This window comes from Hibiscus syriacus, unplaced genomic scaffold (assembly GCF_006381635.1).
Source record: "Hibiscus syriacus cultivar Baekdansim isolate YM2019G1 unplaced genomic scaffold, ASM638163v2 tig00111330_pilon, whole genome shotgun sequence".
Classification (NCBI taxonomy): domain Eukaryota; kingdom Viridiplantae; phylum Streptophyta; class Magnoliopsida; order Malvales; family Malvaceae; genus Hibiscus; species Hibiscus syriacus.
In genome coordinates, this window is record NW_024063059.1 from 5,988,746 (window position 1) to 6,005,376 (window position 16,631).

The following is a 16,631-nucleotide window of genomic DNA, read 5'->3' on the forward strand; positions in this document are numbered from 1 at the left end:
CTGCTTCATCTTTTTAGCTTTGCCCCGTAGAACCACCTATACTCAACACAAGATCATCAATCCTCCTATGATAAATCCTAAGTAGAGCTTAGATAATGTATCGATCGTTTCTCTGGAATTCTTGGATTTGCTTTGTTGGTGTTCTTGGTTTCATGGGCGGTTCGATTGATGAATCCTTTGTATGCATCTATTGTCAATCCCTTGGGGCTTGTCTTTGTTGCCATTCTTGGATCTTTGTTTATCGATGAAAAGCTCTAGTTAGGAAGTATGATAGAAGGATTGATGATCGTGTGTGGAGTATACATGGTGCTATGGGACAAAGCCAAAGAGATGAAGCAGAAAACTCAGTTAGTAGCAGTGCCAACAGTTGATGTAGATTCACATGAAACAACATAAGAAGATAAACAAAGTGAGATCAAGGAAACAGAGATAGAAGCTCTCCATGCACTACTTCTAGCTTGATAATACAAGAAGTTTCTTTCTCAATCTTTGCTATTCTTTAATAGATGATTTCTTGACATGCGTACTGCACCCATGGATTGCAAAGAATCTGTTAGGCTCAACATATGTTAACATGGGAATCGACTTTCTTTAGTGCTGTATTATGGGATAAAACGAATTGGTCAATATTGATCCCGATAATCTCAACACAAAATAAATATTGAATATAACAAACATTTAATGAAAATATGTATATTACCACGTTGCAAAATTTAATAGGAATATATGTTAAAACTATACATAAATTTTAGTCAAATATACTTTGCTATATATTTTCTTTATCGAAATATGTAAGTTTATACATTAACTTTTATTTTATGTAATTACATAAATAAATAATTAATAATTTGGGATCATCTAAAAAGTCTAAATTAAATCTAAAACGTTAACACAATTTGATCCAATTAAAGAAGACTGATCTCCTACATTGTTATTTTAAAGATCAATTCTTTACGTGAATAATCTTTCAAAAATTAGCCTCTAATTAAGCATTTAACTGATAAAATATGGAGGAAACAGTTTGCATTCACTATATACATATATATGGTTTGCCTCTATCATTGGGCGTTTTGGTCTTCTATCATCCGTCCCCTCAATATTCATCCAAATAAGTATACAGCATATCATCTTTCTTTGATTTGCGACGACCAAAAAATGCTTTGAGTCTCTTACTTTTGGTGGGAATTTGTTCAATGTCTTTGGTGTTGTCTTTCTCAGAATCAACAGCAGATTTTCGAGGCTCTGATGGATACTGCCAATTCAAACCAAATTCAAGTTAGAATTTATAGATCACAGTCATCCTTAACAGAGTATGAATTGTTAAAAATGTGCTGCAATGCTTCATTGATAGACTTAAGCATATAAATGAAACTACTTTACACTCACCCGTTGCCTCGCACCAGCCGAATTCGGAGTACTTGACCGACTCTTATTCGGGGTTATAGGCTTGCTATCAGATCCACAACTCAAACGAGGAAATCGATGAGGTGATACCGTTCGCTTCTCTGATTATACGTATAAACATCATCGTACCATCAATAAGCACAAACATGCATTCATAAGTCATAACCGAAAACATTTTTAAGGAAATAGGATGGTAAAACAGAAAGAAAGTATATCAACCTATTTCTTTCTTTGGCGTGGTAGCAGTAAAGGAAAACGTTGTCGATCGCTGTTGAGGCCGAGGAGAAGGTGATGGAGAATGTCCTCTTCTGCAACAACCATTACTAGAATAGTTGGCATTCATGCTCTAATTATACAACTAAATAACTATGGTCTATTAATGCAATTCACCAGAAATGTAATGGTGATCTTTACCTGATTGAAGATGTCGGGGTTTCCCTGACAGATTGCGGCGGTCGTGCTTCCCTAATTGTAGCTCGAACAGCTTTAGAGGAAGGATCGAGTTACATTGGAACCTTATCCAAAATATAAGAGATGATGCAAAAGGATAGATAAAACAACTACCACTCCTAAACCGATGGCCGTTATCCTCACTGTCTAGACTGCATCCTTGATATTTTGACTTGGTTTGATTTGCACCATGCAAGGTCTCCCCAACTGGGATTTGATAAAAGACATTAAAAACAGCGAAATATTCTTTCCCGGTTATTGCAACAAAATGGAAAAAGGCGAAGAGAACAGAGTAGAGTCGGGTAATTGCCTGGCAACATGTAACATTTATGGTACTTCGGTGTTTTAATAATCGACGACTGTTGGGAAATTCCTTCATGTTCAATATATTCTTGGCATTTTCGTACTCTCTGCAGTGCCACATTCAAGTAAGGAAAAGTTCAAAACTTTGTAGGCATATAACAGCAAAGGCTAGAATCAAAGTTATCTCACCAAGAAATGAAAAGAATTCAACATTACCTCTTCGACACAAGATACCCGAAGCTCTGTTCCAGAAACCTCATCAACCTTTTCTTCCAAAAAATCGTTAACCTTGTATGTCATAGAACCTAGATGATCAATGGTGTTCACAATGGCTTTTACAGCATAATCCTTTAATGTTTCTACCACTCTGCATATACATGACAATCTTTCTTCATAATCAAAAATAGGAGAAAATGGAAGTAACCAAACTTGAACAACGCTGAACGAAATGAGCTATGATGAATTAGAGTGACTCACATCTGCTTTTGGTCATCATTAGTGTAGGACAGCTCGAAATACTCGGCTGCTGAGTAGAGTTGTGTTCTGAGTATTTTCAAATCCTAAAACAAAAGATCTCTGTGATAAAACCATGGATATGAGATATAAATGCATTATCTAGCGGTGTGAAGTGCCGAATCTGTGCATATCGCACTCGACTGATATAGATGGCGGATTAGCAATACTAAGACAAAGCCACCCAAATTAGGCAGTGATTTAACTGGAGCGTGCAATCAGTTTGGCCATCAAAATGCTAAGCATACAATCTAGAAGGACCGAATTTCAACCAGGATATAGAAGAAAAGAAACAAAAGAAAGATTTCAACTTTAAGGAAGATCCTATTCTTTCAAGCCTAAGAAGTAAACAGACAATATCATTAACTCTCATACCTTGAGACTCTCAGAGAATAACAAGCCCTGCTGCATAGAAACCTCTTCATAATCAGATTCTTCTCCAGACATCGGCATTGCTGCAAGGAGACCGGACCAAGTATGCCTTAACATGTATAATCAAAATAACCAAATTTATTTCAAGCAAATGGGGGAAAAGGGAGAGCAAGAAAAATAGCTCTTCTAACATCAAACAAAAAGTATAGAAATCATATATTAAACATAAAACCTCATTGAATCTTGAGGATGTTTAAATAAGAACCACAACAATATGAAAACACCAAGCTTGCAACTTGTAGACAGAGTGAGACACTTCAAAACTAAGTTACAACTACTAAGATACAAAAAAGCAATTATTCCAACCAAATGCAATAAGAAAACAAATAATAAAAGACAGACAACACTTTGCCAGTTGCTGCACTTCTGCAACTACCCAGAAATAAAAATAAGGAAATAAACAATTCTCATACACAAAATCAACAGATAATAAACTAAAACACTTGATTGTGATAGATAGGAGAAACCCCAGTTTGTCTGTGAATATTCAGCAATATTCTAAGTGCATTAAACATTTAAAAGGAAAAGGAAACTCCAAAACCTGGAAATTTTCCATGCCCTTTCTTTATTAGCAGAGACAGCCAAAGAACGGTGTGTGTTGAGATACTTCCCAGAAAGTGTGAATGTCATTTCAGCTGAACTAAAGCCAAATTGGCAAATGGCCTTATACCAGACTCAGCCGAGTGAAACAAACTATATGCCTTGTCCGGTCATCTCCTTCCCTTTTTTTCTCGGAGTTTCAACATTTAAAAGCTCAAAACTAACAAATATAGAAAGTGGGTTCTCAACAAAATTGGAAAAAAAAAATCTAACCTTCTCTTAGACAAGCTTGTTATTTTATTCGCACTTCTAACGCAGATGAAGTTGTAAAAACCGAGACCCACTTCCAATTCAACCTTTAAAAACCAGCACAAGTTGAGCAAGGCATTAAGAAAACATTAAGAAAACGACAATATCAATCGGCGCTGGGAGCAGCGCAAAAGGCATAAACTTGCAGTCCTACTCGAGGAAGAAGCAATTGGCAGCCAGGTTATTTACTTATAGGCTCATAGCACGTCTTGCTGTAGTTGATTTTGGCAGCTACGTTGAATGAGCATTTCAGTGGAACCGATTTGCTTTGCAGCAGAAGATTATTTTTCTTTTTCTGGTTCAATGGTTTCCCATTCTCAAGCAGAATCACATGACTCCACAATGTTTCATCCCTATAACACAAATCTAATGCGCTTTTCCGAAGAGGATTTTGTAAATTGGTCCCGATTATAACGTACTATTTTGTTGTCTCCTTATTATTAAAAATTATAAAGTGATCCCTCAACTATTGGACTTTGTTTTATTGAGAATTTTTATTGTTAAAATTTATAAAATGATCACTCAATTATTTATATGTTCCAAACCCATCATTTTTCGTTAAAAAATTTACGGTATTCTGAGTTGAAAGTTAACATACTAATTAAGATATGATAAAATTTAATCCCAAAATCTCAAGCGGTTATTATATCACAATCAACATGTTAACATCTAACTTATATGACCGTAATTTTTTTAACGAAAAAGAAGGAGTTCGGAACATATGAATAGTCAAGTGACCATTTCATAATATTTAATAGTTGGGAGACTCAAAAAGAAATACCCTATTTTTAGAGGATTATTTTGTAATTTATAAGATTTAGAGAAGTCAACAATGAAATACTCTATAGTTTAGGGACCATTTGTGTATTTTACCCTTTGGATTAATGCTTGAACCGGCTTAACCGTTTTAATAGTAAATTTGTGTTGTCATATTTTAGATTAAAAATTTTATTAAAATTCTTTGATTTATATTTCAAAATTATTTTAGTTCTTTAACTATAAAATTTAATATTTTAATTTCTGAGTTGCATCTAAAATATTTATTTTAGTCGTTCAATAATTGCACTAACCAAACGGAATTTAGAAAATCCTCTCAACACCAGTACTCCTCCGACGACCTCTTGGGAGGCTCCACCCAATTCTGATGCCCCAAGAAAGGTTCGTTTCAAGGATCTTTGTTCAGAAAGTTCAGCAGATCCAGAGAAGCGTATTGTCTCACATGAAGGGGGCAGGTTAAACCACAACACGTGATGCAAATGGATTCTTCTCCATCATGTGCTTTAGTTGTGACAGGTAATGGAGGTGGGTAACCTACCTCTAAAGGATCGATGGCAGACCACGCATACAAACTCATGGAAGCTAGTATGGTCCTAAACAGTGGTTATTAAACTTTTTGGTTGAAACATTGGTCTTAATACGCTCACAAACAAAACCTTCACTCTTTGGAAGCCTTCTCAATCATTTACCTCATGGACGTGGAGAATGACTATTTTCTGGCCAAATTTCAAAATGATGAAGATTACGGTAAAGTTCTTGTCGAAGGTCCTTGGATGGTCTATGGTTAATATTTAACAGTTCAGCCAGGGACGCTTGACTTCCGAACTTCAAAGCCGTATCCTACGACTGTGATCACTTGGACACGTTTCCATAGTCTACCGGAAATACATGTACAAAAAGAAAATTCTCTATGCTATTGGGAACTTGGTTGGCAAGGTGGCTAAACTGGACTTTCATAATGCCACCAGTAATAGGAGAAGATTCCCTAGAATTGTTGTTTGCGTCAACCTCAAAAAATCCTTAATTTCTCGAGTGGTGGTTGGTAACAAAATCCAAGTTGTCGAATATGAAAATTTGCCCCTAATATGCTTCTCATGCGGTAGATTTGGCCATCTTAAGGATGGGCGTCCTCGTTTTTCTCACCAACAGGAGGACAAGCTTATGTCGAGCCCTACTAACCCTTCTATTCACTTCCCGAGTGAGACATCGACCGGGAACAATTCCCCGTCTAAACGATCAGTTTGATCCCTGGATGATTGTTGAGCAACGACTGTGCCGGACCCAAACGGATAGAGCTAAAGTTTCAAAACCTTCTAAGGCAACTAATAGTTATGGATCGAGATTTGGTGTTCTAATGGAACCCACAAGTAAAAACGGAATGAATCAGCACCATAAGAAAGGAAATCAGAATAATATTCAAGCAGACACTGAATCAATCACCACCATTGCTCTCGAATCTATTACTCAGTCTCTTCCCATTTCTAAAGAAAATGTTTACCTAATAATCAGGGTATTTGCATTGCAGGTAACCACAGCCAAAGTCCCTTTTCCATGCAAAAATGAAGGAGAATGTTTTTTTCCATTATGAAGCCTCTATATCATGTGGTGGACTCCAGCAGTAGCACTCCATCCTTGACTAAAGACGTGGGCCCCTCCTTGAACTCCCAAGATCACATTATGGAATCCATGCAATGCCAACTTACAATCGAAAGCCATGCATTTTGAAGACTTAACGCCAATCGAGGTGGTAACAGTAAATGGAACTAACTTTACCCCGAACATTAATCCAATTTTTTATAATTCTTTAGGCATGAATGGGCAAAAGGTGGTTACTACTTTGGACTCTACCTTCCATACGATGGTTTCGTTTCATAATAGTAATCAAGGGAATGGACCACACTACTCTAACCATAGCAAACAACCCACCCCAGGCCACTCTGCAACTACAAAAAATCGTTTAGCTCCTTATGTGATTTGAAATAAAGGGGTCAAGCTTAAGGCTAATTTTACCCCTAAACCATCTCTACAGACTACCATGCAAGATGTTGTTCACAGTATCGAGAGACGACTTACCTCCAGGGAGATGATCGAAACGCCATCACCAAAGGGGGTAATTGTCAGAGGTTTTCTTTCTCTAACACTTTTTTGGATTTTAAATTGATATCTTGGAATTGTCAAGTTTGTGGTGTACTTAGATTTTCAAAGGTCCTTAAGGAATATACCCTCGAGTATAAACCGGATATGATAGCTCTTCTTGAATAGCAGAGTAGTGGGCAAAAGGCTGATCGATTTATTTCCAAGCGTGCTTTTGAGAGTTCTTTTAGAGCTACGGGCTTTTCCAGTGGTATCTGCCTCCTTTGGAATCACACTATTACAGTTGATATTCTTGCGACTCATCCTCAATTTATTCTCTCTCAAGTCTCTATGGGCTCCCACCTTGCGTTCCTTGTTACCATCGTGCACGGGCACCCGGAGACATCTAAGCGTAAAGCCTTTTGTAGGGACCTTAGCAACATCCGGTTTAACACTAAACTTATGTGGTTTATAGCGGGAAATTTTAACGTGATTCTGAATAGCAATGAGAAGAGGGGCGATGTTAGGAAAGGAAGTGGATGTGCTCTTTTTCATGATTTTTTAGAGTGCTATAACCTTGTCGATCTTGGCTTCAAATGACCCTCAAACACTTGGATGCGAGGTAATGTCTTTGAGAGGTTCGACAGCATGGTGGCTAATGGGGAGTGGCTCTTCTTTGCCCCCGATTCGTCCGTTTACTATCTCCCCAGGATCAAGTATGATCAGAGGCTGATCTTGATCCATACGGCCAAAGCTTCTAGATTCAAAGCTCAGCGCCCTTTTCGATTTCTAGCTGTTTGGATTCAACACCCAAACTTCAATTCCTTCATTTGTGAAAATTGGTCGTATGAAGGTAACATTACTAGCTCCATTAATTTTATTTCTAATGGTCTCAAAGTGTGGAACATGGATGTTTATAGACATATCTTCCAAAAGAAGAAAATCCTCAAGCACTGGTTAGCCGATATTCGAAAAGAGATGGATATTAAGGGAAATAGTAGCCTCTTTTATGAGAAGTTGGAAATTTGAGCTAATCTTGAAGAGGTCTTAGATCATGAGGAGATCCTTTGACAACAAAAATCGAGAAGTACCTGGATTATGTAAGGGGATCGCAACATCAAATTTTTTTCATAATCGCACGATTAGTCGCTGCAAGTCTAATCGGTCCAAGCTTTAAAGATTAGTAGCGGGGAATGGTGTTTTAATGATGACATTCTCCGTCAGGAAGCTACCGCTTTCTTTGTTGATCTTTATCGGAATGACGAAATTCCCTTAGAAGCTTTTCCCATTCAGAATGTCTTCCCACGTATCTCTTAAGCGGACTATAATTTGTTAAGCTCTACGGTGTCGAATGAGAAGATTAAGAAAGCCCTCTTCGACATGCATCCACTCAAATCTCCTGAAAATGATGGTTTGCACACTTTTTTTTCAAAGCCAACGGGCTACCGTGGGCTGGTATATTTGTTCTTGGGTCAAAGGAGTTTTCGAAGGTAACCCTATTAATGTCAATCTTAATAAAACCTTGTTGGTTCTCATCCCTAAAGTGGACAGTCCTGAGACCTTTGCTGATTTTCGGCCAATTAGTCTTTGATCCATCCTCTATAGGCTTGTGATGAAAATCATAGCTAATAGATTCAAGCCTATCTTTCCAAAGATCATCGCCTCGAACCAAGCTAGCTTTGTTTCTGGGCGCAATATCAATGATAACATTTTATATCCCAAGAGATTATTCATTAAATGAAAAAGAAGAAAGGGAAAACTCAATGGATGATAGTGAAAGTTGACTTAGAGAAGACTTATGATTGGGTCAAATGGGATTTTCTTTCAGATTCTATTAAGGATATGGGTTGTCCTGATAATATTCATCAGATCAATATGGAGGTCGTCTCTTCACCCACTACTCGAATCCTTTGGAATGGCTCTCTTTCAGAGGAGTTTAAACTTTCTCGTGAAATCCACCAAGGTTGTCCGCTATCGCCTTACTTGTTTATTCTTTGTATGGAGAAGTTAGGCCACATTATTCATCATGCTATAGATATCGAGATTGAGGACTCGATGAATCTTTCCCGGGGAGGTCCGCACCTATCCCACTTATTTTTTGCTAATGACCTTTTCTTGCTGGGAAAAGTGAATGATAACCAATCTTGTCTCCTCAGGTCCATTTTAGATCAATTCAGTAGGAGTTATGGCCATAAAGTCAACTTGAATAAGACCATAATTTTCTTTTCGTCTAATACCGAGGACACCGTGGTGGATAATATTTGCAATAAGTTAGGCTTTCAACGCTCAAATGACCTTCGGAAGTACTTGGGTATGCCTTTATTCCACCAAAGAGTCTCTAAGAGCACTTTTCAATTTATAGATGACAAAGTTAGCAATAAACTTAGCTTTGGGTGGCCACTAAACTTTCCATGGTCGGTCGGCTAACACTTGCTAAGGAACCTCTTTAGAATAATTACTTCATGCAAATTGTGGTTATCCTTAAAGGAGATTGTGATCAGATTGATAAGATTGCTCGTCGTTTATTTAGGGTGGCTCCAACAATTCCCCTCCACTACTCCTATAAGTTGGAAGAATTGTTGCCAACCTCAAAAACATGGTGGGCTCGGTATCCGCTCCCTCCAAAAACAAAACGAGGTTTTCTTGGTTAAGTTAGGATTTAATCTTGTTACTCAACCTGAAGTATTATGGGTTAAAATTCTTCGTTCTAATTATAGAACTCGTGATCTTATGTCTGACCACATTGTTGCCAAGAATGGCTCTTTTGTTTGGAAGTCGTTACCTCATATTTCGAAGCTCATCTATGAAAATACTTGTTGGTCCATTGGTAATGGGATGAGGACCATGTTTTGGAAGGATGTGTGGATACGAAGCCAAATGTCGATAACTGAAAAATTTGATCAGAGTCATATTGTCGATATGAATGCCATGATTCGGGACTTTTCCACTGATACAGGAACTTGGATCTTTCAACTTCTTTGGCGGTACTTCGATGCGAAAACATTTCAATGGGTTATTTTCGTTCGTCCTCATTATGACGACATGGGTGAGGACCGACCAATTTGGAGTTGGGAGAAAAAGGGTGAATACTCAGTCTGATCGGCTTATGTGCACCTCCAACAAATCAATTTGAATACCTTATATGACATATGGAATCTTGCTTGGAATTATGAGGAACCCCAACAGATTCGTCATTTCCTTGGGCTAATTCTACACCAAAGAATTATGACCAATGCTAAACGAACGATGAGAGGAATAACAATGAATCTGAAGTGTCAAGTCTGTTGTAATAGTAAGGAGACGATCATTAATCTTCTCTGGGACTGTTATTTGACGTGCACCATTTGGGAACAATTTATTCCTAACCAATCCAAGATAAGTTTCTTTTCTTTGGATCTCCTTGATTGGCTTCATTTTAATATTGATGTGATCCAGCTGAGCACCAAATTCAAACTGAACAAGCTCACAACTTTGAAGTTCTTCCAAGCTGATTCTAAAGGTGTTCTTCCTTACTTCATTGTTCACGTACTCATTTATGCATTATGTGTGACATAAGTATGCCTTAAACACATTATACTACGCTGGATATTCATATGTCATCAATTTTTTTCATACTTTATGATATTCATGCATGACTTATTCATTCATATATTTACTTAGCTCAATTTATTCATTCTTAGCTTATCTTAGCTCATTTATTTACATTAGATAGGTGACAACATGCACATTTCCCCCCCCTATCTCATTTTCTATTTAAGCATTGGTTTTTATACTTTGCATAGGTACATTGGAAGCTAAGGCAACTTATGACAGCTCGTGGATTGAAAATGAAAGCTTTGGCAGCTCATATTAGCTCATAATGGTGTCATGCTAGCTCACTTAGCTTAAGGGAGCTTAATGAAGCTCAAAGATTATTTGAATGAACTGAAGGGGAGCTTAACTTAGCTAGAGAGTAGCTGGAAATACTAAAAGAAGCTAAACACATTCAAGGTGCACAATGTGAACACATTAATCCAAGGGATAGTTCACGTCATTCAGATTACAAGCCAATTTTGAGCTGGTTCAAAGCATCTTTGGGTGATGAAGTATTCTTTACTTTTAATCCCTTATCTCTTATCTTTCCAATGCACTTTGAATTGCATCAATCCGACATTAGGAGCTCAAGATATGTCCAGATTACCAAAGATAGTGCAGGCTGGAAATTAATACGGGATTTACAACAATTCATCACCATACTTCTACTTCCATTTCCATATTTCATCATAACCTTTCAAATATATCATCATCTTATCTATATCTTCCACATCCAACTCTTTATTTAAATTTCATTTACTTCCATTTAGCCATTCTATTTTAGATATCTTGCTTGTCCAAGGATTCTTGTTGCCTTCCTAGATCAAAACAAGCAAAGGGGAGCCTTATCTTCAACAACATCATCCGTTGGAGCTAAGGTGACATGTATCATGTGGTATCAATGCTTAGGTGTATTGCAACAAGAACAAGAAAAAACATCATTTATTCATTCAAAAGAAGAAAATATAAAAAGGAGCATCAAAATAAGAAAACAAAAAGGGGAAAAATAGCAAGCAAGTTTCATTCATCAAAGTGAAGAAAAAGAAAGGAAACAAAGTAAACAAAGTACAAAGAAGTGCAAATCATTTCAACCGATCCTGAAGAAGCCTTCAAGACCTTTGATTGTTGTTTTTAGGAAGGTGGTGAGAATCTTTGCTAAGTAAGTGTCCATTCTTTCTCTTTTAAGCCTATCCTTCGTCAATTATTTTCCTTACTACTTCCTCTACACTAACAAACGTTTCAACTATCATCCATAGCACTTGACAAGGTCTTGAGTTAGTTATTTTAAGAAACTTTAAAATAGAAAGGAGTGGAAAAAGGAAAAATGAGTGTGTGAGAACATATGGGGAATTACAAAAGCCAATTTATATTCCCGAGTGCAAACACGAGTGTTGAGTAGAGAGTCATCAAATTTTTTTGGAGTGACTGTGAGGTTTTGTGTGTGATTTTTATTGGTAAGGTCCTATTTTTACATTTATTTCCTTTTAATCATTAATAATGTCACTTTATGTTTCATATTTGCAATCAATGAAGTACGAGAAATAAAGGGAAAGTGCATTTCACACTAGATGCCATGTAGATGGTAAAGTTTGCATATGATCATTTATAATGGAAGTTGCACAAACCTTGCAAGTACACTCATAGTGCACAAATTGGGCTTGAAGACGATGCAACATCCATATCCATATAAAGTGCAATGGAATAATGACGAAGAGATTGCTATTACTCAACCAGTGTTAGTCATGTTTTCCATTGGCAAGTATGAGGGTGAGGTTCTTTGTGATGTAGTTCCAATGAGCACAACTCATTTGCTGCTTGGAAGACCATGACAATTCGATAAAAGAGCCACTCATGATGGGTTATTAAATCAATATTCATTTATCCATGGAAGAATAAAAGTAACAATAATACAATTACCATTACACCGAGTACTTCATGATCAACAACATATTAAGTCTAGCTTCGATGCTATGCAAGAAGAACGTTGTGAGGAAACAAAATCATTTGGAGTTGAAAAATAGATTTTGTATGAGAAAACAATTGAAGTAGTTTAAAATGAAATTGAGAGATCTGAAAAAGAGAATGAGAACAAAGTTGAAGTTAAAAATAAATGTGTTGAAAGGGATGAGTGTAGATAAGAGAAAATTTGAGAGGAATGTGAGGAGAAAGAGGTTTTGTTTTTCACTAACCAATCATTTCCTCCTTCGCTTTCATATGATTTGCAGGTTATTCCAAAGATCATGCCATTACAAATTGATGATTCAAATATATCCATTGAAGTTTCAAAGGATTTTTCATTTGAAGATTCAGAGGGTGTGACATTTAAAATTCCAAAAGATATGCTCTTTGACATTCAAAGTACATTCATTCCACATTCAAAGTTCAATGAATCTCAAGAATGGGAAGCTTTAGTGAACCAAATCTTTAAATATACAAATTCGTTCATTAATGAATTTAATCCTTTCAATTTCTTTGAATTCAAGTTATATACTTCTAACTTTGCTTTATTTTTTAGATTGATGATTCAAAGGCAAAATGATAGAATGTTTGAAGCATTTTGAGCATAGAAAATAGAGCAAGATAAGAATGAAAGAATTTTTGATCCAACGAAGATCAAAGTTGTTCCCTTATGTACCAAGCATGGATTTGGGGACAAATTATCTTAAAGAAGGGGGATTGTAATATCCCAAAAATAGGGTTAGTGACTAAAATAGAAGTTTTTAAAATTGGGGATCAAATAATGAAAATTTAAAAGTGCAAAGACTTAATTAGGAATTTTATTCCACATGATTTATTGGTAGAGATGAATAGATTGAAGGGCATAATGGTCATTTGACAAATAAAATAATTATTTGGTTATGGTTATAAAGTAACCACATGGAGTTTGAAGAAGAAAAACTTAAGATTTTCCAAAGTTTTTTTCCTCCTTCAGCCGTTACCTCAGATGTTAAGGTGAGTTCCATAATGGTTGATAATTTCTTAATTTTATCATTGATTTATGTTCTTTAGATGATACTTAATCTTAACGAAAGCTTAAGTTGTCTTAAAACTAAAATATGCAAGAGTTAGAAAGGATTAAAGATAAGAGGTTTCTAAGTGAAATCTTGAGAAAGAGTTGGTAAATAAGTTTTGAAGTGAAATTTGACTTGTCAAGGGTCTAATTAAGAAGTTAGAAGCAATAGAAGTGAATTTGGAACATGTTGATAAATTGGCATAATTATTGAATTCAAGAGTGTATATGGGATATTGGATATTAGGATGAATTAAAGTGATCTAAGTTGATTAAATAAGTGTAGTTAAGCTTAAAAGACTTAAAAGAGGTTCTAGTATAAGATATAAGTAAGTTTGGGTGAATTTTTGAGCTAAAAAGTTGGATTTTGGGCATGGGGTATCAGTATTGTTCATCCAGTACCGATACTTCCAAAAGAAAAGGGTCAAAATTTGAGATGCAGATATCAATACCATATGAATAAGTATCAATACCATAAGGCAGAAAGTTATAAATTATTCATGGGGTGTCGATACCTGGGAAGGTAGTATCGATACCAAGGGTACCGATACCATATGATCAATATCGGTACCAGTTTTGAAATAAGGATTTCGAATGCAAAATGGGTATCGATACCCAGGCTTGGTATCGATACCACAGCTAGGGAAGTATCGATACCCTACACGGGGTACCGATACTACTTCAAGTAGAAAATGAAATTAAGTCTTTCTTTTAGTCTAAGAAATTAAAGATCGAATTATGATAATTCGAATGTTGATATATATGTAATATGTATGATTTTGTAGATATCGATCAAGAGCAAAGTCCGGACAAGTCGACTTGTAATAGTCATCGAGAAAAAGATAAGAGATCGGTATTGACTAGTGAGGCCAAGTGAGTGCATACTAGTTATATGATGTGTAATGGAAAAAAATACTTGCAACAAGTCTATTTCCTATATTAGATTGCATGAATTAATGAATATAAGCATGTGTTTGATATAAGTATATGTGTTATATAAGTATATGTGTTATATATTATGGTATGTGCTACATGATATCTGTGAATACATGTTAGTGTAATAAATCATGTGAATCGATATAAAATAATTCATGTGATTATATAATAATATGATATAAGTTACGTGATCATGAACTAGGTAGATAACAAAGACTTAAGTAATAACAAGATGAAGTAGTATAAGCTTTGTGGTATAAGTACCAATAATTATATGGTCATGTAATATAGGTTAGGTAATGAAGATCTATGTGTCTATATGACTATGAGAAGAGATAAGAATAATAGGTAAACTATGGAATAAGAATTTACGTATTTATGTGTTATCATCTTAAGTAATTATGTGAATAGGTGATAAGTGAAAACGAACCCTAGGGAATGTTCTAAGTTTAAGGGAACTATATGGCATATAGTATATTGTATGATAATGATTTAGGTGAAATATAATAACAAAGTATAAGTTATATAAATTAGATCTATGTGAACTATTATGATGGACATATGTGATTAAATGACGACTTAGAAAAGTTGAGTACCATTGATATATATTTGATAATAAAATGAGAATCAGATGCAAACTAGGAAATATTGGCATAAGTTATTCTACTAATATGTAATATTAGTTGTATGGTAATTATATAGGAAACCATATAAGAATACATGCTTAGGTAACAAAAGATGTGAAACTGAACTAAGTGAATATAGGAAACTAGTATAAACTTTATATGACATAGATGATCATGAAAATCTGTAAGATAAGTTATATTGTATTGATATAAGATTATAATAAAATATGTATAAGAGTAATTGCTTAAATTATAGGTTTGAAAGGTTATAATATAAGTTATGTTAATACATGTATGTATTAATACATTTTGCTTGTATCACATATTATGTGACATGAACTTATATGATATGTGCTCTAAGGCAATGAACTAAGCGACCATATGTAAAGGTTATATGAAACATGTGATATATGATATGAGATCTGAACCATGTAATCATACGTGAAATGATATAAGTCATGTGAAATTTGTGTGATTATGAGAATGTGTAACAAAAATAAATGATAATGCCCATGTTATGTGATATGAGAGCTAGGGGTATAGTTGGCATGCCAAGAGTCGAGGTCTCTATGTGGTCCTTCAGGACAAATCCTATGTGCCCCTAGTGGGAATTATACGAGGTGTGGTAATATCATATGTGCACAACCTCTATGTACTCACATATCTTTAGTTCTCATATATGTACATGGGCTAATAAACGTGATAATAGAAATAAACTTTGTGTGATGTTATGTATGTTTCTTTGTGAAATGTGTTATATGTTATGTATAAATAATAAGTTCAAGAGTATATAATAAAAAGGAAGTATCGATAATGATAAGAATATTAATGATGATAATGATGATGGATGTGTAAGCATGCATTTCGTTAATGTCATAGTACATGATCTTATATAATAGGATGATATGAAATGAGGTTAATGACGAGATATGGGTATGTCTACATTTGATACTGTGAATATTCCATGGTTTTGTGTGATATCATAGTATGAATTATTCATGCATTGTTAAGTATTTAGAGTTTCCATTATATGTTTTATGCCTCACAAAGTCATCGACTTAGCGTGTGATTGTTTCACACGTAGGTTCCAAGAAGGTTAAGAAGCGAATAGGCTTAAGACAGGCCAACTTCTTCTTTCCGAAGATCAGATCAGAAAATAATATTGAATTGTATTTATTTTATTATAATTAATGAAATTTATTCAATTTGTTTTCAATATGAACTGAAACTTTAATTGTTTTGTAAAGATAAATGTTTTGAAAAGTCAATGTGACACCTCGGATTCGTATCTGGGTCAGATTCGGGATGGGGTATTACATTTAATGGTATTAGAGCTAAGGTTTAGACGATTCTAGGCTTAAACCGAAGTTAAACAAGTTTTAAAATGTGTACATGCCAATACAAAGTGGGAAATTTCTGATTTGATAGTGTAAGAAGTATTATGTCTTACTAATAGAATAAGATTAGTAGGATATGGTAGAAATCTGATTATGAAAATTTTCGAAGAAAAGTGAGAGGTGGTGAACCTAATGGTGATAGCAATTCACCTGCCCTGGCCAGGCAGGAGGAAGAGCGGACACCTCAGGGAGCGCCTTTTGTAAAAGTTAAGGATTATTTTCCAGAAGATTGAAAACACATTTGAATAGTGTTAGAGGATCTCCACTGTTTCAAAGTGGAGAAGTTAG

At 35.4% G+C, this 16,631-nt stretch overlaps 1 protein-coding gene across 2 annotated transcripts; it reads right to left on the minus strand.

The window, feature by feature from the left end:
* Nucleotides 1–1,091: 1,091 nt before the first annotated feature.
* LOC120158572 (protein ABIL2-like) lies at nt 1,092–4,022 on the minus strand. Of its 2 annotated transcripts, XM_039169399.1 has the most exons (10): nt 3,916–4,022; nt 3,046–3,151; nt 2,635–2,717; nt 2,374–2,524; nt 2,165–2,264; nt 1,969–2,061; nt 1,819–1,888; nt 1,624–1,712; nt 1,387–1,505; nt 1,092–1,252 (listed from the first exon to the last, which is right to left on the minus strand). In XM_039169399.1, the coding sequence occupies exons 2-10, from the start codon at nt 3,121–3,123 to the stop codon at nt 1,094–1,096; spliced, it is 942 nt and encodes a 313-aa protein (XP_039025330.1). In that variant the 5' UTR covers nt 3,124–3,151; nt 3,916–4,022; the 3' UTR covers nt 1,092–1,093. The 2 variants fall into 2 exon arrangements, with proteins under 2 accessions (XP_039025330.1, XP_039025329.1); XM_039169398.1 differs by lacking the exon at nt 3,916–4,022 and having other exon boundaries at nt 3,046–3,259.
* Between the last annotated feature and the right edge of the window lie 12,609 nt (nt 4,023–16,631).

What these genes read in the sequence shown, in the direction of transcription:
- LOC120158572 (XM_039169398.1), bottom strand. Translation starts at nt 3,159, where the DNA reads ATGTTAAGGCATACTTGGTCCGGTCTCCTTGCAGCAATGCCGATGTCT. An exon ending in CGGCCATCGGTTTAGGAGTG is followed by an intron (nt 1,889 to 1,968) that starts GTAGTTGTTTTA and finishes CTTCCTCTAAAG; the next exon opens with CTGTTCGAGCTACAATTAGG. An exon ending in CGGCTGGTGCGAGGCAACGG is followed by an intron (nt 1,253 to 1,386) that starts GTGAGTGTAAAG and finishes TTGAATTGGCAG; the next exon opens with TATCCATCAGAGCCTCGAAA.